The sequence below is a fragment of the Molothrus ater genome, chromosome 3, assembly GCF_012460135.2.
Source record: "Molothrus ater isolate BHLD 08-10-18 breed brown headed cowbird chromosome 3, BPBGC_Mater_1.1, whole genome shotgun sequence".
NCBI classification, from domain to species: Eukaryota; Metazoa; Chordata; class Aves; order Passeriformes; family Icteridae; genus Molothrus; species Molothrus ater.
Window position 1 is genome coordinate 59,604,827 of NC_050480.2, and position 19,809 is coordinate 59,624,635.

The 19,809-nt window shown below is 38.8% G+C and overlaps 1 protein-coding gene across 3 annotated transcripts in view; it reads left to right on the plus strand.

Annotated features, from left to right (window-relative positions):
* ARHGAP18 (Rho GTPase activating protein 18) overlaps nucleotides 1-16,238 on the plus strand; it is a 95,391-nt gene extending 79,153 nt beyond the window's left edge. For all 3 annotated transcript variants that reach the window (XM_036404581.1, XM_036404580.1, XM_036404582.1), the window contains exons 10-15: nucleotides 1,985-2,067; nucleotides 3,324-3,530; nucleotides 4,324-4,470; nucleotides 9,902-10,026; nucleotides 11,254-11,315; nucleotides 13,887-16,238. In XM_036404581.1, the coding sequence (XP_036260474.1) occupies nucleotides 1,985-2,067; nucleotides 3,324-3,530; nucleotides 4,324-4,470; nucleotides 9,902-10,026; nucleotides 11,254-11,315; nucleotides 13,887-13,978 (716 nt within the window). In that variant the 3' untranslated portion in view covers nucleotides 13,979-16,238. The remainder of the gene's footprint in view (nucleotides 1-1,984; nucleotides 2,068-3,323; nucleotides 3,531-4,323; nucleotides 4,471-9,901; nucleotides 10,027-11,253; nucleotides 11,316-13,886) is intronic.
* Nucleotides 16,239-19,809: the final 3,571 nt, after the last annotated feature.

A 19,809-nucleotide genomic window follows, 5' to 3' on the forward strand; every position in this document is an offset into this window, starting at 1 on the left:
AATCACAGAATACTTTGGGTTGGAAGGAATCCACAAAGATTATCTAGTCCAGCTTTTTGAATGGTTCACATGGGGATCAAACCATCAACCTTGGCATTATTAGCACCATGCTCCAACCGAACTAAACTCAGCATCAGAGAATTCACACGGACAGGCAAACTGACAAATATTCTTAAAAGTTCTTGACTTCTATGTCAAGTCTCCCAGGTCTGAGCTGCCTTTCAATGCTGTCAGGTTGGTTGGAGTAGGAGGTTGGTGCTTTGGCCTGCTACACAGTGTTGTTGATTTTGCAGTACTGACTGTCAAGTTAAAACTGACCAGAACACTTTCAGATGGTGCTGGCAGCAAAGAGCTCCGCAAGGTTGTTTCATTTACCGGATAGTGATTGGAGCCAGGAGGGTTTCTGCTTGTGCTCCTGAGCTGTCTGAAGGCTTATGTGGTTTTACTTACCCAGAAGTACTCAGGTGCCAGGATCCAAACCACTTTCTATATTGAACCAAAAGATTTGCTTCAAAAGAGACACAGCACTTCATGGACTCCCATTGTTTAAATAGTTTTTCTTGTTGGTTACATGCAATAAGATTAGGTGGTAGAGAAGAAGGACCATCTTTGTGACAGTAGTCAGTGTTTTTCATGATACTGTGACTAAGTAGTGTGGTTAGAATTAAATACTTAAAGAACGATTTGAACAATTTAATTTGCTAATTTAAATAATGTAAGCAACTAAAATTCAATTGTTGCAGACAGAAACTCTTCATTTAAGTAATGAATTTTAATTGTTTTGCAATTGTATTTTTGCTTACTTTCCTAGGAAAAGATTGATTCTCATTGCTTTTTGAACATTGTGACATATGGTGTTTTGAAACTGAATTTATGCCTCACTTCTAATATGTGTCTTTCTAAAGCAGGTAGATAACATTGCTCTCACTACTTGATGTTTTAAATGATTATGCAATCATTTATTCAGAGCCTTAATTTTTGGTATGGTGGAAGGTAGTCAGCGAGGTGGTGTTTTTTTTATTTCATCAATGAACTTTTATTTTTGTTTGGTGGTGTCTCCTGAGTTGATTTGGATGAAATGTATTTGAAATAGCAATTCAGTTGGAATCCCAGCAGGATGCATGAGAACAACCCTGTTGAATTTTGAGATCATGTGATAAAACTATGTTGTGCAGGTATCCCCTTCTTCACTTGTTTTATGTATGGCCTGATTCATTAGGAGTCTCCTGAGAAGACTTGCCAGAGCATGTCCTCTAAAGCATGACAGGAGGAAGTTTATGACAAGTGACAAATGTGGGACTTTCTACACTGCCAGAACGTAGGAGCTCTTCTAGGAGCTGTAGGAGTGTAGGGATGCATTCATTGTGCAGCTTGGGTGAATGATGCACCGCTGAGCAACTGGTAAAAGACAGAAGCAATGTTGTTTTTCTTTAATTGCCTCTTTTGGTACAGCACTGTCTGCTGTAGATACGTGTTAAGCTTCTCTCCTCTTGGTTTCATCCCTGCTGGTTTGGCATTGCAGCTGCTCTTGGTTATGTGGCTGGAGACCTGCCTTCCTCAGTTACACGTGGTCTTCATTCTGTGTGGGTGATTGGGACAACTTGGGAGATTGTGCCACTGTGAAGGCAACCAGAGAAGCTGTGAAAGCAGAGTTGGATATACCCTTTGCAATGTTGGGGCACAGGCTCAGGAAGGGAAGAACCGTTAGCTATCCTTTCTTGTAGCATTGCAAAATAAAGAAGAAATCACAAGGCATCTAGAAAACAGTGCCAAAAGACTGCTGAGTCACACCAACTGAATCCTAAAAGAACATTTGGAAATGAGTATCGGAAAACCAGGATCTGCCAGTCCTTTGTCATACTATGATAATTAGCCATGTGTATGCATTCAGCATTTTGCAAGAAGTTTGAACTTAGAAACCATGCTTTTTGAAGAGTATAAATAACTATTTCAAAATACTGAGCTCTGTGTGCTTTATTGGCAGATCTCCCAACGAGGAAACAGCAACTGCAAGCTTTGAATCTTTTGGTTATCCTTCTACCTGAAGCAAACAGAGACACTCTGAAGGTTAGAATTATTAATAGTATTTTCCTGCATAAATGTTTTGACTATTTCTGTGAATCCACTGTAATGAATGCTGTTGTCTTTTGAACATTCATTTTTTTTCAGTTCAAAGTTAATGCTGAAATTACTGACTCTTTTTAATCCCCCATATTTCACATGACTTTGGGAAAAAAAAACAACCAAACAACTTAGGGCCCTAACTTCTCCCAAATGACTTTAAAGATTGTGATCTGACTTTTTTCCAGGATTGCAATAGTAATCTCCCAGTGACCAACCTTTTCTCTTAGAAGTTTTGCTCCCTTTTTTTTTGCATCAGTCATTATTTTCAGTACAAAAAATTAAAGTATTAGAATACAATGAATGTGAGTTTCCTTTTATGAAGTGGGTTTAGCTCTTCATTTTTATTCTTCACTTTTCTCTGTGCTGTTTTTTTCTACTCTCAATAAACTAGAAATTTACACTTCCTGTTGCTATTTGTAGCATGTTACATGGATTCTTTCAATTTGCACTTGTCCTTTTGTAGCAAAGCTATTAATGCTTTTTTCAGAATATGCTTACCATTAAAGCTGTTAAAATCAAGAATGAAGGCAGGACTTGTGTAGGATGCAGAACATCATCCATTACAGGCAGAAAATCCTACCAGGTCTTACTGTTCAAACAAGACTTTCTTTGTGAGTTTATTTATTGTGTGGAGGCAGTCAAGAAGGCTCCTGAGTTGAGCTACAAATATCTGGAACCAAATTAATTGAAAATTGCCAGTTTCTAACTGGCTACCTGTCATTCACAATGCAGTGCTTTACTTGTGAATTGCTTACCTTACAGAATTAGCCACTCCATGTTTCCATAACCATGACAGCTGGCACTATTGTGTTCACTTTCAATTTAACAAATGCCAACAGTAATGTCTTCACAAGCATCTGTGGGATGCTGCTTATACACCTACATAACAAAGGTTTTGAAACAAATCTTACTCTGCAGGGCCTCAAAGTCACATGAATGCTTTTGAAAATGCTAGCCACAAAAACAACAAGAATGTTTTACTTCATTACTTGAAGGAAACAAAACTTGCATTACTTTTCTGTGAATAAATATATTCACACTTCTATTATTGATTGTTTTTAATGTGGTTTTCTTAGGAATTTTAAGCTTTTTCAGAAAAATATGCAACATCGTGTTTCACTCATACGTTCATTTTGAACTCTGCACATGCTTCACTTTTCACGTGCAGAGTTGAGCTGAAAGTTCTGCTCTTATTTCAGGTACTGCTTGAATTCCTGCAAAGGGTAATTGATCACCGAGACAAAAATAAGATGACGTTGAAGAATGTTGCGATGGTGATGGCCCCAAACCTTTTCACATTTCATGGGTTTGGCTCAAAGACTATTGAACAAAGCGAGTTCGTCATGGCAGCTGGGACAGCAAATGTCATGCGCTTTATGATTCAGTACCAAAAACTTCTGTGGACAGTAAGTGTGGTTTTTAGGGGTGGGGGAGGAGAATGATAAATTTCACAACAGGGTATCTGAATAGACAAGTCATGTGAAGTTACATCCACGATTTAGAAAAGGATCAGACTGATCCAGCTGGGTTCTTGGTCATGGGTAACTCTTATGGGAGGAAACCAAAAATATTACATCTAATGTTAAGCTCTGGTGGTCAGTTTTAACATACCTGTATGTACTACAGGTGAACTCAAAAATAACTCCTTGGGGAATGTGTATATTTGGTCTATCAGTATATATTGCTGTGGGCACTTCTTTTTGGCTAAGAGATATTAGCAGGAAACACAGTGTTTGAACACATTGTCCTTTTGGGCCAAACTTAATATTTTATGAAACATGAAAACATGTTTTGATAAAGCATGAAGTTGTGTCATGGTCTTAAGCAAACTCTAGCTTGGACAAACTGGACAAGTTGGAGGTGTGTTGTCCATCAGCAACTCGAAACAATTTTGACCTTTGCTGCATGTGAATAAAAGTAAGTAGTACCATTTTACACATTAAGTGAATGTTTTTGGCTGACAAAAGTAAAAATGCTCTATGATTCTCTTCCCCTGAGAAGTTACTGAATGAAATATTTTATCACAAATGGAGTGGTTTTAAAACTGTTTCACAGTTTTATATTATTTGAATCTATAGTTATTACTGAAAAGAAACAGTTTGAGTTTTTGGGTTTGAGTTCTACCTGATAATCTGGCCACTTACAAAATTTTGGTAAGAAAATTATGTAGTTATTCACGCTTATTCTGTATTTATCTAGATTCCAAAGTTTATTGTTAACCAAGTGAGAAAACAAAACACTGAAAGCCAGAAGAAGGAGAGAAAGGACAAAGCTATGAAGAAACTTCTGAAAAAGATGGCATATGACCGGGAAAAGCATGAGAAACAGGAGAAGACTCCTAATGATGTAAGGAAACATACATCTGAAATGCTTTATTAATAGGATCGTAATTTTTAGTGAAAAAGTAGATAGAGCAGAGAAGATAGATACATTTTTTAATTGAGAATTCGAATAGATAGCAAGTCAGTGTAGATCTCACAGTTTGTGGGTTACTGGCACAACACGTTTAGAGGATTGTACTGGTTCTTTGTTTTCACAGATTTTTCAGAATATTTATGTTCTGAAAAATGATAGGCACTGAACTCTTTGTCCCAATCTTTAGCTAGAACATGCACAACCTGCCCAACCCAAGAAACCCTAAAGGATGAAACAAATGTGAAAAGCTGATGAACTGCTTCTTATGCAGCTATTGTCCAAGTGGCTACTGTCAGCCTACCCTAGTGTATGTAACCCACAGTTCAGTATCTCTCCTTTAGATAATTGATTTCTCCCATACCCATCAGTGATGTCAAGGCATAAATTTCAACATAACACTCTTCAAACGCTCTTTAAAATACAAAAATCCTGTGGCAATTGTAATGTTAATTTTTCCTGTAGTTCAGAAAGATTTTAGTTGAGCTGTTCCCACTGATATCAAAACTTTAAAAATACATCTCGTGCATGTTGAAATTGTTGATAATTTTTATAATTACAATTTTTTGAAACTTTTTTAGCCTATACAGTATACTACCTTAATTATAAGACATTTGAAGTACATTATTCCAAAGTTAATTTAAATACACAAACAAGTAATACCAAATACGTGTATTCTGATACCATAATGAAAACGTATCAGGTTTGGGTGGTGTGAGAATCTCATTTGGGTGGTATGAAAGTACCCCCTTGTGGGTTGAAGTCACAGTGAAGATTCTGGTGAGGTAGAGTCATCTTGTGGTCGCTGGTAGAAATGCAGTCTGCTCTAAGCAGTCTGGTTTCATTACCAAGTGTGTGTATGTCAGGCTGTTACGAAAAAAAGGGTTGTCATATTCTTATAAAGGCATTTTTTAAGCTTTTAAGCTGAAGCAAATAGAATGTGGCAAATGAATATGCTATATGTCCAGAATCGGCTGGAGACTTATATTTCAGTGTTCCTATTCATTTTTTATGCAGTATTTGACACATATCTTAATGTCCAAAATTAATTAATTCCCCAGGCATCACTTTGCATTACTTTTGTTTCTGTCTATATGCAGGAATCTTTACACAGAATGACTTACATATGATTTTAAAATAAAGCTAATTAAACCTTGGAATTTGCTTTTCCTGGTCTAATAAGAAAAGAATTCTTTGAATTGAATTCACTTGAGTTGATGTTATTCACTTAATGCTGCCATCCTGTGTTCAACACTGAAATAACAGAAAATACACTGAAAAAATAAATGCTGTTTCAAGTTCAGATATTAGATTTTTTTATAGTTCAGTGCAAAGATATGTCTTTTTAATCCACTGGGGAGTCAGGGCTGAGGTCTTTTAGAGTAAATTATGCCTTTCTAATCCACTGGGGAGATAGAACTGAAGCCTCCTGTAATATTCTTATTCAAATGTAAATGTAAAGTTACTATTCAATGATTTTCTTTAAGCTGTAGAATTCTGTGGAGATTTTTGTCAAAATTAAATGGTACAATTTTTTACAAATCCTTCATGCTTATTGCAAGCATTCAGTAATTTGGGGTGCTTGAGAACATGTTAGCATTAAAATCATATTCACAAATTGATAAGGCTTCATTGTGAATGACAATTTATACATTTTTCAATTACAAATGTCTCATTCTTTCAGGCAAATTTATTGGTTTGGGTTTTCCTTCTCCCTAGTTTTCAATTCATACTGCTTTAATTTACAAATGAGGCAAATTTCCTGTGCAGTTTTTGAACTACATTTTAACTATCAGGTGGTAAGCGAGATACCCAGACATGTGGTGAATTTCCCACTCCAGTGAAACCTGTGTGAAACTTTCACAGAATTCACAGAATTACTAGGTTGGAAGAGACCTTAAAGATCATTGAGTCCAACCCATGCCCGAGCACCTTAGCTAAACCATGGCACTGACTGCCACATCCAGTCTTTTTTTAAACACAATACCTAATTACCTTATGTGCTGCTGAATAATAGCTGAGGAAAAATTTCTATTTTCTAACACTTGCTGTGGCACCCTACATGATTAAACATAGATGGACAGAACCTGAGTCACCTCCATATTCTCCAGAAATAACTCCGTATCTGTGTTCTTATTAGCAGCTCATTTGCATAAAATTTCATCTTAGCTCTGATGAGGCCTCTCTATCAATCACATTTTCCCTTTTGAGACAGAGGTTAAAAAGCATTTACTGCAAACTCCGGGTGAGATCTCTGTAGAGTGTTGAGAGTGGTTAATATTAGAGGGCTTGTGAGGGTTAATTGCTTTTTGGGATACCTGTGCATACCTATGGCCCCAAGTCAGTGTTGGGGATTAAGTCTTTGTGTTGGTGTTGGGTTGAATAATGCTCTAGACAGACAAAGAAAGATGCCCTCAGGACTGGAAATTTACCTACTGCCTTTAGCCACATTTCTACCATCTGTCATTGTATTCCTCTGTATGGTGCAGTTGTTCCAAAAAGGGAGCTATCATGTGAGCAGCACAATGCAATGCACTGGGCTGAGCTGCTGCAGGTTACAAAACCCATTGTGTCCCATGGCCCTTCTGTTTGCATGATCTGTTTGAATTTACAGAGTAACCTTTCTGACTCCTGCTGAATATGTCACTCATTGCAGTGCCAGATCATTTACTAAAAAAATTATTACCTGCTAAATCATTTCTCTGCGTATGGTTTTCTAGTTTTTTGTCCCAAACCAGGTGCAATATTTTGCAGCCCAAAGAGAACAACTGCTTCGCATTTCTTTCAGCCTTTGCCTTCCATGTAGCAAGATCCTTTTGAAAATCAATTTTGTTCTTCATAATGTTCATGCCCCATACCTGCTTGGTATACTTTGCACCTTGAATAAGTATGCATAATATTCCTTCATTAGTGAAAATATTGCATAGTCACATTTCTCTCCGCACCTAGAGTGAAAAATATTTGAGTGGGTCAGGAAAAATGGATTAGAAGAAACTGGAAGAGACCTACCCCAGATCCTGTAGCCAGGCAGCTGCTCTGCTCTGTGTTATATAGATTCTAAGCTCCTCTGAAAAGGAAGGGTTTGAAGAAGATTAGTACCTCACAGGTGACTTCTCTGCCTGCTGCAGACTAAATGTTGTAGGCCAATGTATTTTCCATGAAGTAAGGATGTGCTGTCTTCAGCTTTTTTAATAATGCAAGTACCTATTTCAGCCAGAGTTTCCAGTGTTTTAAAACTGACCTGGGAGGACCTGTGAGGCAGGGGAGGGAACTTGCAAACTGAGTAGCATTGGTGACGCACTCTTCAGTGTGTTGTCAATCCTCTCATAGGTTCATAGCTTAATATGTTGTGATATGGAGCCAGCCCCTCACTTGGGTATTTTGGACTGTGCTGTTCAGAGAATAGGTCCTGTCATTCAGCTCTTAGAGGTTTTAAGCCACGTTTTCTTTCCCACTAACCTTCACAGTGTATGGGCTACAGGATGCTCAGGTTCTGTTCTCTCTGTAGTTTGGCAGCATGAATATATTGTGCAGCTGAGCATGATTTCTCCTGGAAATGCAGGTGGTGAAAGTGGCAAAATGCATTAATTAGCTGAGCTAATAATGATTCTCTGTGAATAAACAAAGTAATTATTCTGTTTGATCTGTGACCATAATGTTAGAGCTCTGTGGACATTTCTTCTTCTTTTTCCTCATATACTCAAAGTTGACTGCTTTTTAAATATTTATCATGTGCCTGCTGTGTAGGAAAAAAAAGTTATCCAGCTGAAAGTTGGAGACACTCCATTAAAATCAACTGAGACAAAATGATCAAGATCAAGAACTGTATACAAAAATGAAAGCTAGTTTAAATTGACCAATTTGAATTTGATGGAAGACCAGATAGGTCTATAAACAATAATTTCATCCTTAAAAATGTAATTTCTTTTTGCCAGAATCCCAGAAGTTTGGAAAGAGGCAAAAAAAATTTTAGCAGGATTTACTACCTAGCAGATGGCTATAGACACTGTTTCCGTAGGTGGAGGCCTTAAAGAACAGGTGTGACAAATTTAGAGTTAATCTAGGGGAAATCTCATAGAGATCTCTTGCAATCTTACAAGTCTCTGATTCCACAATTACTACATAGCAAATTCTCAGTGTGATGATTCTTACTGCTTTAGACAGAAGTAGTTACGATGTCTAGGATTTTTAAATCGACAAATAATAAGACTGGACAAGATTGTTTGGTTAAAATTGCTTACCATAACTCATCATTTGTATAGTAATGAGCCTTCAGCTTTCTCAGGAAGCTTCCAATTCTGCTCACGTTTGTACTTGTTCTGTACTCATTTAACACTGATGGTTTCAGAGAAGCTATTTTAGATTCACAGGTGCCCGGATTTATTCATTGATTATGGAAGAAAATATGTTCAGCCTTGCAGTTGGGTAAATTGGGGTGGCAAAGGAGACAGTGAACTGCCATAATCAACCTTGAGTACAGAGACTCTTAGTTTATTTTCCTATCAAAAGGAGTAGGTTTGGGTAAATGATAATGTAATAGGAATAGAAATATTTCCAGGAACAGAAATTAGGACCTTATTCACAAATAAATTATATCTTTTGTAACTTCAAATGTCATGTACCTGCAAGTGGGACAGAAAAGCTGTCTTTTGTCCTCCTTCTCTGTAGATAATATGATTAATATTCATCATCAAGGACTTGTGGTTTGAAATAAAATACAAATCCATTATATACTCAAGACTATTATATAGGGCAGGTTGCCTAGCTGAACATATGCTGGACAATAAGAAATAGGAAGAAAAACCTGCAGTAGTGAATATCTGTTTTTAAAAAATGAAGTTTACAAAAAGGAAAGAAGAATCCTTTAAAGTAGACTGATCCATGAGTACTTTGTGGGTTTTTTTTTTGGGTTTTTTTTTTTTTTTTGGGCAGGAAGTTCAGATTAAATGGAACTGATCAGGTTCCTTCCAGAAGTTTAGAAGTTTTGGCAGAGGGTTGGTGTGGGGGCACAGCCTGATTTTCATGCCTGCAGCAAGAATTTTTCATATCAGTGTCACATGCTTCATATCATACCAAAGTGTGTTCTTAATGTAGCATAATTGTTATTGTTATTCTTAACATCTTTGAAAAATAATTAAACACTACTGTTCCTTTGTTCTGAAGTTGTCCCTGTTGTTAAAAAGAGCTTTGAAGGTTGGATGTAATTTACTGAACTGCGGCATAGTTATTGTATGTTAGTAGAGAAGTATAGTAGATAGTGAAGTGCAGAGCACTGTACTTACTTACTTATTCCATACTGTATTTTGAGAAGCTCATCAAAGCCAGCTGCTAGCAGCTTTGTTCCACCACTCTTATTGCTTTGCAGACTGATGTTCCTCAGGGAGTGATACGGGTGCAAGCGCCTCATCTTTCCAAAGTTTCCATGGCAATACAGCTGACAGAAGAACTGAAAGCCGGTGATATAGTAGCCAGGTTTCTCAGCCAGAAAAGGTATAAACATGTCTTTATTTTGTTATCATGTCGGGAGAAGTGTCTCTTCATTTATTATATCAAGAAAAAAGTTTTAAAATACTCAAAGTCCAGGTCAGTTCATGAACTGTTTGGCTGAATTTAGCCATCAAAATATACGCTTGAGGAATTAATGCTTTTAAATGTTATTAAAGCCCAGGAAACCTTTAGGAATACATAAATGCTGTTAGTAAAAAAATGTCAGTAAAAAATTAATTGCTGTTTAATCTGATGGGTCAGGAATAGTTTGGTAATTTTGTGGGGACAAGTCAGAAGGGAATTCCAAGAAAACAGAGGAATGAGGAAAGAAGAAAGATTTTTTTTTTTTAATAATGCATTTATTATGTAAATATATAATACATTTATATATAAAAATCTATTTAAATACAAGCATCATAAAGGCACCCCAGGACATGCATTTCTATATAACAGCATAATAGGTACTGGAGTATAATGATGTGAAAATGTCATGTACATTAAATGATTTTAAACCAAAAGCTACATTTTAGTCATTCAAATCCATTTAGAAAGGGAGAAATTTTAATGAATCTTTTGAAAAAAAATAAAATTAATGCACGTGTTCATCATATCTAGCTATTCATCTAAAGCAATAATATGGTACACTAGTTGAGATTTAGAAGCTGCTTTTTCCTAAATGCTGTTTTTAGAGTTTTACGCCATTGTTAGGAAGTTATTTTCTTGCTGGGCTTTAGCATATATTATTACAATTAAGAAGTGAGAATAATAGAATCCCTTTGTAATACAGGGACTTTATTTTTCCACTGTCTGTTTTTTACCTCTTTTAATTGCAGTACAATGAAATCCATCAAGACAGTGGTTTTCCCACCCAACCATAAGGCTTTTTCTGAAATATGGCACATTTGAGGGAAATACTTATTTTTGCAGCAGCAGTAAAAGAAAAATCAGAGAGTAAATATCAAGCTACTTGTTAATAACAATGAAATTCTTTCCTAAAACCTGCAGTTTCTTCATATTTATCTTATTTTACCTTTCCTAGTGTACTGTTCACTTGCAGGACTGTTCATTTGCACTAGCATGCAAGGGTATTCTTGTTCACTGATTGTGTCAGTAAGGATTTGTGATGGGTGCAGTGCTGATTTTAATTAGCATTAACTTCTCCCAGACATGTCTAGGTGGCTGATCCACAAGCACCTTTGTAATATCATCATTATGTTCTGTTCCCCACAGTGGAAATGTCCAAACACTCAAGAAAGAAGAGGTCTTTCTTTATGAAATAGGAGGAAATATTGGTAAGAATGGCTTCTGAACAGCTTACTTTGCTAGAATAAGATTCCTTGGCACATTGTCCATGGGCTTCACTGTGTTGCATTTTTATTCATGTCCCTTGTTCTCCCTGACACTAAGGCAGACAGTTAACCTTGTGGAGAAGGCAGCAGAGATGTTGGTGTAATCATTATATCAGTAGTATCTTACCATCTGTCCCTGAGGAAGTTGGCAGCTGTAACAGATGTTCCTGATATGTAGGTACAGTGAATAAGCACAGAAAGGTTGGATACAAAGGTGCTTGGAGTTCATCTTATTCATCTCTTTGTATTAAGGCATAATAAGTGAACTTACATTCCTTCATGTTCTGCATTTGAGTGTCATTTTGGAGGGAGTGTTCTTTTGGGGGGAAGAAGATGCTCAACCAGAAAGATGACCATGTGATAAAATTTTCCAACAGCTAGTCTTTCCTGCCCTGCTTATTCCAGATCCTTTTGATTAAAGTAAATAGCAGATAAGCAAAGTTAATGCCAAGGATAATTCTGAGCCCAGTTCTAAAGTTTTCTTCCATGAATGGAAGAGTATTTTTGCATTAGAAATCAGTTTCTAATCATAGTATTTTTCATAATGTTCAGGAAAACAAAAGGAGAACTAGAAAGCAGTAGTAGATTGGATTTACATTTACTTTTTTCCTTAACTGTGACCTGTTAAACTTATTTGGCATTATCAAATTACATGCAGTACTTCTTTTCTTTGCAAGTTTCAATTCCATATCTAAATTGCTACTTATAGCATTTTTCTTTTATTCTAATCACTATTATAAATCATGTTTTTTGCATGTTTGTCTAAACCAAAAGACTTAATTAAAAATGGCACTTACTTATGTTTCCTGCAACAGTATGTTTTAGTGTTTTTACTAAGTCTGATAAGTAAGTTGCCAAGATAGTTGGATGCCAGAAGAATGTATTATATGTTCTCTTGCAAATCCAGTATCTGCATACATTTTCCTATGCCTGTTAAAGCAGGTTGCAATCCCAGACATAAGACTTTTTTAAAGGAGAGCAATATCTTTTTTATTCTACAGAGGTGTAATCATTGCAGGAAAAAAGGTTTTGTAGCAGAATTCCAATGAAACTGGAACAACTGTTACTGTTACTTTAAATTTGTAACAGAAATTGTATTTCTCTTAGAGAAAGTGCAGATTTATTTTGTTTTGTTGTGACATAGGTTAGAAAGCTTAGATGCTTTTTCTGTCTGAATGGTTTACTTCCAGAGGATTTCAACTTTAATCAGTCCTTATTAGCCCTTATTAATACTCTCAGTTGAAGTAAGAGAAACTCCCTGCCTTTAACCTGCCGTACAGGTTTAAGTAAACCAGCTGTCCTGACCTTTGCCATCTGTCTCTCTTCCCAGTGTGCCTGACTCATGTAGAGGGAGCCCAAAACAAGACTCGAGGGGCTCGTGACACTCTCATGTCCTTACACTTGTACTTAAAATTGTAACAAGCACAACACTGTGATCTTGTCCTCTAGCAGTTGCAGCTGCTGAAGTCTGCACACATTTCTTTAGTAGTCAGTACACTGTAGGATTTCAGGGCACTGAATGGGACTTCTGCCACAGATTTGTGCCCAGGACTGGATGGATAGGGACATAGCAAAGTGCTGTCCCCATGCTCTCACTGCCTGAACATGCTGCACTGTGCAGAGGAGAAGACCTAGCTCAGCAGCACGGGCAGTACTGGTCACAGAGGTTCGGATTAAAATCCTAGAGAGAGCAGATGGAGACTGTGCCTGCTTGAGCAGGGAGGCCAAAGAGCTGGCAGACAAACTCAGCTGCACCATTCTACCTATGTTTGCCTCCTGTCTCAGGAGTGCAAGTACTGGAAATATCTGTCTGGCACGAGCCATCCACCCCAAATAATTGCATAGCAGAGTAGAAGAGGAGCTGTGATGTAGAGCTGCAAATGCATGAGATAATGCTTTGCCTGTAGGGCAAAGGGAAGAATGAGCAGATCTTGATGGATCAGCATATGCTATTTTCATCGTTGCTACTAGACATAAATTAATTGCCTGTAGTGCACCAAGAACAGTGTACTACTTTCCCCTCCTAGGACAGCAACTATTACAAGTGCTATACAGAACAGCTTATTTAAGAGGAGGAGGATAGGGAGTAACACTTTCTTAGCAAGCAAAAACCTTGCACAAACTTAGCATTTAGAAAGGGGAAAATAAATTTTAATGGGCTTCCATGCATGTGAATGTAGTTTTTGGATATAATCATGAGAGGATCAGGACATTGCTCCACTTTTACTTGCAGAGGGGAGTTCCAATCTGCATGGTCTGTGTGAGGAATCTGACCTAGAACGTGTTGCAGAGGTAGAGCAGCCCTTTCTCTCCTTCCTTCTTCTTCTTCTCCCCTTCCTCCTCAAGGCAGACAGGAAGGGTAGGAGCACCTCCAACTTTTATGTGCATTGTCCTTTGTTAAACACCACAGAGAGACTTTGAAAATGTCATGGAGTAAAACAGTAACAGGAACTTTGGAAGTTGTTTCATTTCTCTGTTAGTACTGGTGTAATCACATGGTTTTTCTGTTTCTAGGAGAACGCTGCCTTGATGATGATACCTACATGAAGGACCTCTACCAGCTCAACCCAAATGCTGAGTGGGTTATAAAACCTAAGCAGAGCTAAGATCACAGCTAATGGCAAAACCTCCAACCTGTGGACTTTAGTTGTACAGGCTGAATGTTTCAAAGGGGAGAGAGTCTCCTCTCAACATTCAACCATTGTGTATATTAATAGAACTTTATCCAGTTTAAAAAAAAAAAAGGCAATAGTGACCCAACAGTTATAACAAGTAAACTTTCAGTTTTACTTGCAGCAAAATTTTGGAGATAGCACAATTTTCCCACTCATGTTTGAAACGAGCATAAGTACCTTATATATTTTATATATAAGTACCTTAAATATTCTAATGGCACTAAGCTACCTCCCATCTGATAGGTCTTGTTTAAGAATTTATTTTTCAAGCAGGTGTTTAAACTCTTTGTATTAGAGACCTACAAACTCTTTGTGTAGCATTTTGTGTTCATATAGGTCTTTTCAGTGCTAGTACAATAGAGAACCAAATCCTGATCAGCACTTCTGAATGGTACAGTATTAAAAATACCTGACCAAGTCATATGAATTTCCCAAATAAGTGTGAATTTCACTGGAAAAAACTGCAATGCAATGTATTTTGTCTTTGGAAGTCCTAATTTAAAGTTTGATGAAAACTATTTAAAAACAACTGTGAAGATGCTTTCTATGCAGCTTTTTTGCTAGGTCTTTTAAGTAATTTTATTTTTACTCCAGTTGATTGTGCTCTTGAGATTATTACAAAACAAAAGAAAGAAAAAAAGAAACAAAGGATCATGTGACAAGGTGAGTCTTTTTAAAGCTCACTACTCTTGGCATTGTTCTTTCTGGCATATTGTCATGCACTAGAAAAACCTTTTAGGTATTTCAGCAGTGATTGCAGCCATGTTACATACACCGATTTCAGGTTTTTTGGACCTCTGATAGATTGAGTTTTGTGAACTGCCAAAACTTTTCAGTTACTAGCATAATAAAAGCTTCCAGGAAAAACAAGATAACTGTAGAAGGAAACTGTAGTCTCAATTTCATAGGTAGCAAGCCACTAAACCTTTCACTCCAAACCAGTGTAAGGGTCTGCTGTGGGTATTACTTACCATTGGCTATATATCTGGTTTATCCTGGACGAGGTTAGAAATCAAGTTCTGATTGCCCTGATGCTGATAGGTGCTGTCTAAACCACTTCAAAAATTAGTGCTCCAACAGAGAACTATTGCAAATCCATCCCTTTTCAGGAAAGGACTGAAAGCTCTCCATGGAATTCACTGATAATGAATTGTAGACTGAGGAGGCTTGTTGCAACACAAAGAACTGTGGCCTGGAGCTCCAGAGCCCCAGTTCCACAGCAACACTTTGGGCTCACTAGCTTGTGTACCACTTCACAATTTATTTGTAAACTAGCTCAGCTGTGCTCAAGTGCTTTCACCTGCGTGCTGACTACCTGAAGTAACTACTGTGAAATTGTATCCTTGGAATGAAATGCTTTCTCTCAGTGCACACAGAGATTTATATTGACCTCATAGGGAGTATTCTACTTGCAATCAAGGACTGAATTACATTTTTTTACGTGATCTAAGCTGATTAAAGGAATAAAGGACCTTTCTGCTGAGCTTTGGACGTGGGCCCTGTGTTGACAGAGTAACCACTGGAACTCTCCCTTTTATGTACAAGCAGTGAAATAGAACTCTGAAAGGTCATAGAAAAATTAGACATCTGCTGATTAGTTATCCACAGTATATGAACAATTTTGGGGCCATGTATATTTATTGTTTCTTAAAGTCTGTCTTCATATGAAGAAGAAGCACTGCACTGGTTGGTTCTGAAAAGCAGGATGAGTAAAAGAGGAAATTGTTCTAATGTACTGCTCGATGCTCCATCTAGCTGGGTATTCCCACATGGTATAGCACTGCCACTATGGGCAAATCCTCTTAAGACAAATTACTTTTGTCTGTAGAGCAAACTCTCTGCTCTTCAAATGGAAGGAATAGAGTAGCAAAGCAGTACAATACTTAGGTAAACATTTATGAACCTAGTGTAATAAATATAAAGGGGTTTTTTTGACATGTAATACAAAAGTGATGTGTGTTCTCGTAATACATTATAGTTCTGTAGAAGATTACTTGTTACTGGAACTCTAGGTGTTATTTTAATCAGGAGCAAAGTGCAGATGATAGGAACAGCTGTTCCAGGAGTTTCAGTATAAAATTGCAACCAACCTGTGGTTATGATCTCTTAAATAACTTTGCTTATGGTTTAGTGCCATTGTTTTTTTTAATTTTAAAAAGTTCTTTTCTAATTAAATGGTTTTTTTCTGACATTTTCTGACTTTCAAATTCTTATATTTGTGCATAAACATACCCCAATGACACTAAGCAATAATTATTTTGTGATTTCACACTTTACATCTTTGTAGAGAGCTAGTGGTATTGTGTATGACAAGAGACATTGATAAGTTAAAGTCCGGCAAAACAAATGCCTGCTGGAAAAAGAAGTAACAGGCTAGAAGTTTAGAACTTTGCTGCAATTGCAATACATCTTTGCTAAATCTGTAATGTGACAATTACTGGGTACGTGCAGAGCAGGAGACTTCTCAGACCTCATTGAGGGTACCAGCTCTTAATTCTTCATAATTAAGTAATTAAATTAGGGCACATGTGTGGAGTCCAAAATGCATTCAGGTAAGCTGATAAGAATCTCTTATAATTAAAAACACAGTGCTGCATTAGTTGCTTATTTGGGGTGATTTGGTAGGCCACCCTTGTTTGACTGGTGACTTGGGAAACACATCTGCAGGAGGTTTTTCACCTGTGGATAGATTAATGCTGTGTGCAACCCTGTACGGGCAGAGCAGCCAGGACTGGGGAGAGGAAGGAGTAGGGAAGCAGGTGATGGTCCTCTTACCACTGCCTGGATGTTGTGGAGTATGTAAGGATGGTTTTGTGCTCAAAAACCCTCTGGTGAAGGAAGGGGAAGGAGGGGAAAGGTCCCCAATGCTTGTATGAGGTGTAGACACCTTTCTCACACTGCCTGTTCTTCAAAGACCTCAGAGTTTGCACTCATTTTCCAAAGCCTTGTGTTCTTCCCCACCTTGTGCAAAGCACAGGCACCATCCCTGGGTATCTGTGGGTGCCAGGAGGAAAGGTGTCATCCCAACCAAGTGTCCCCTGTGTGAGCAGCAGCGAGACACATTTATCTCACATTGCAAGTCAACAAGCAGCATCTCTGAGCATTCCACTGAGGTTTCAAGAAAACAGTAGGGAGGAGGAAGATGAATGGATCTGGATGTCTTGGAAATATTGGCTGAATTTCTGTCCGTGGCATGACTGAGATGACTTCAAGGATAAGGAGATGCACTTTTTGGCTGTGAGCACCAACAAAGAAGGAAATGTTTGAGAAAGGCCTGCTTGAAACTTTTCCCAGCCCATTATTTCTTTGTCAGACATTATTAAAAGCAATGTAACTCTCCAATAAAATACACTATCTTCCTAAGTATTGAGTGAAATTGCAGCAGCAAGCTAACTTGGTGAAAGATTGCTAAAGAAATTGTTTCCTTGGTATCACATTGAAATGCATCTTAGGTTTAGTTCTCTGCTGTACTTCTATCTTTAAGAGGTTGCAGCCACTCAAAAAGTATAGAATGTGTATGTGCTAATACAACAATATTTATAATAATTTTTTAATATAGAACAATGCTTTAAAAATATTTATATCACTGTTTGTGTACCACTGTGGTCTGTTGCACACAGACCACATCTGAAGTAGGTAAGTACCTATTATCCCCATTTAACAGATAGGAAAAGTGTTCATAAATGGCTGGCTTCTGGCTAGAAGGGATGAAATTAATCTGATTTGTAGAAGCCAAATAATGATCCTCCAACAATTGCCTTAAAAATCTGCTGTATTGCCAGTAACAGCGGTATAGCAATCACAAGTATGGCTTCAGGGGATTCTTTTAATAAATACAATGCTGTAATTTTTAGCCTGGGTTCCAGAGGAAATTTATCTGGGGTAATCTTGCTACCTTGTGTGTGTCTTCCCCTAATTACTTTTCAGTCTGTTGGCAGACTTTAGTAATTTTTGGCAAATGCAGTGGGAGGAAAGGCGTGTGTCAAGAAAATAATTAAGCTTCTACGAGCTTCATAAAACTAGGTAGTAGGAGTCCTTCGTTCAATGGGGAGATGACAGCATAAGTTTCAGTTCTATTTAGGCACCAGAACAGAAATGTGAGAGAAATCATACACATGCTCTGGCCATGGAGGAAGGCTGTGCTTGGAGCTCTCAGCCAGCCATCAGGATTTGGCATCAGGCCTTTGGAGGCCTGAGAAAGCACTTGCTTTTGTTGCTGCCTGCTTTTTGAATTTTCTTTGTTGGCATGATGTGGGTGATTCTTGCTGAAGCTGCAGTTGTTCTCCTGGGCTGGCTTTTGGGGTGCAGCCTCTCTGGTTAGTGCAACTCATGCCCATACCCTCCCGGTGGACTGAGCACCTTTCCAGCCTGAGCTGTACCCACAGCTGAAGGCGTTGATGCTGGTGAGGAGGTGGGTAGAGATACTTCTCTCTCTGCCTGTAGGGCTGTTGGGAATTACCTTCAGCCTGGGGAATAATTGGATCTAAAACTGGGCAGTATCAAAGGACAGCCTTCACTTGCAGGTTTTAAACCATCGTGGGAATACAACTTGCCCTTCATGAATCACAGGAAGTGGTGGTGGTGGTTCAAAAGATAGTATTACTCCTTCTTAGTCCATTCTGGTATGGCTGAAAGGATTCTTCCTTCCCCCTGTGGCCCTGTAAAACCAATAACTAATGCTCATTTGCATGGAGAGCCACAGTTGCTGCATTTCACCTATGGAATGAGCTTTGCCCTCTGTGTTACCATTGTGCCTCTGTAATGCGGTTACTCCTGAGAACAAATTGTCTTGCTTCCCACGCTGTGTCGCTAGATCAGCTCCTGCAGGGCAGCCAGTCCTGTGCTGCTTTCCCCTGGGATTCCCTGTGCCTTCCGAGCGGTGACCCCGCCACGTGGCTATCCACACGCGGGGATGTGCCTTTGCCGTCCGCTGTCATTCCCCGCCTGCCGGGCACAAGCGGAGGGTCATTCCTACGGCACTCGCTCTTCTATTCCATGTGTCGGGGACAGAAATGCCGGGCAGCTGCCACGGGCGGCTGTATCTCCGTGTCCCGGCCCGGCCCCTCCGGGCTTTGTCCGTGTTTTCACTGCCGGGCGGGGCGGCGGCAGGTGGCGGTGCGGGGCCGCGCTCCGCTCCGCTCCGCTCTGCTCTGCTCTGCTCCGCTCTGCTCTGCTCCGCTCCGCTCTGCTCTGCTCTGCTCCGCTCTGCTCTGCTCCGCTCTGCTCTGCTCTGCTCCGCTCTGCTCTGCTCTGCGGCGGGGCCACAGCGTGAGCGCCGCTTTCATTTCGGCTCCAGAGCAGAAACCGGAGAGAGAGATCGTACCCGTGCTCTGGCCGGCCGGGGAGGAAAGCTGCGCTTGGAGCTCGCAGCCAGCCGGCGGGATTTTGTTGTCAGCGCGTTTGGAGAAGTGGTCACCTTGTGTGCCTGTCTGCTTTCATGCTATCCATCCTAGCAGCTGCACCATGCCATGTATTTAGTTTAATGCATTTTTCTTATGCATTAAAAATGAGAAAATGCATGAGAAAATGCTGGTGATGCAGCATATAACTCATGTGTCTGAGACAGCGCATCTAGGCAGGGACAGCTTCGATGTCCAGTGCTCTGGACACAGCGAAACTGAGAGTAGACAAAGCTTTGCACAGCAGAAAATCACAGGCTTGACTCTTTTACTGGATATCCCTTGCTGATTGTCAAGATGCAGATGTACAACACACTGCAAATTATCCAGAATAAATGCAGGAATACATAATTTCTTGGAAAC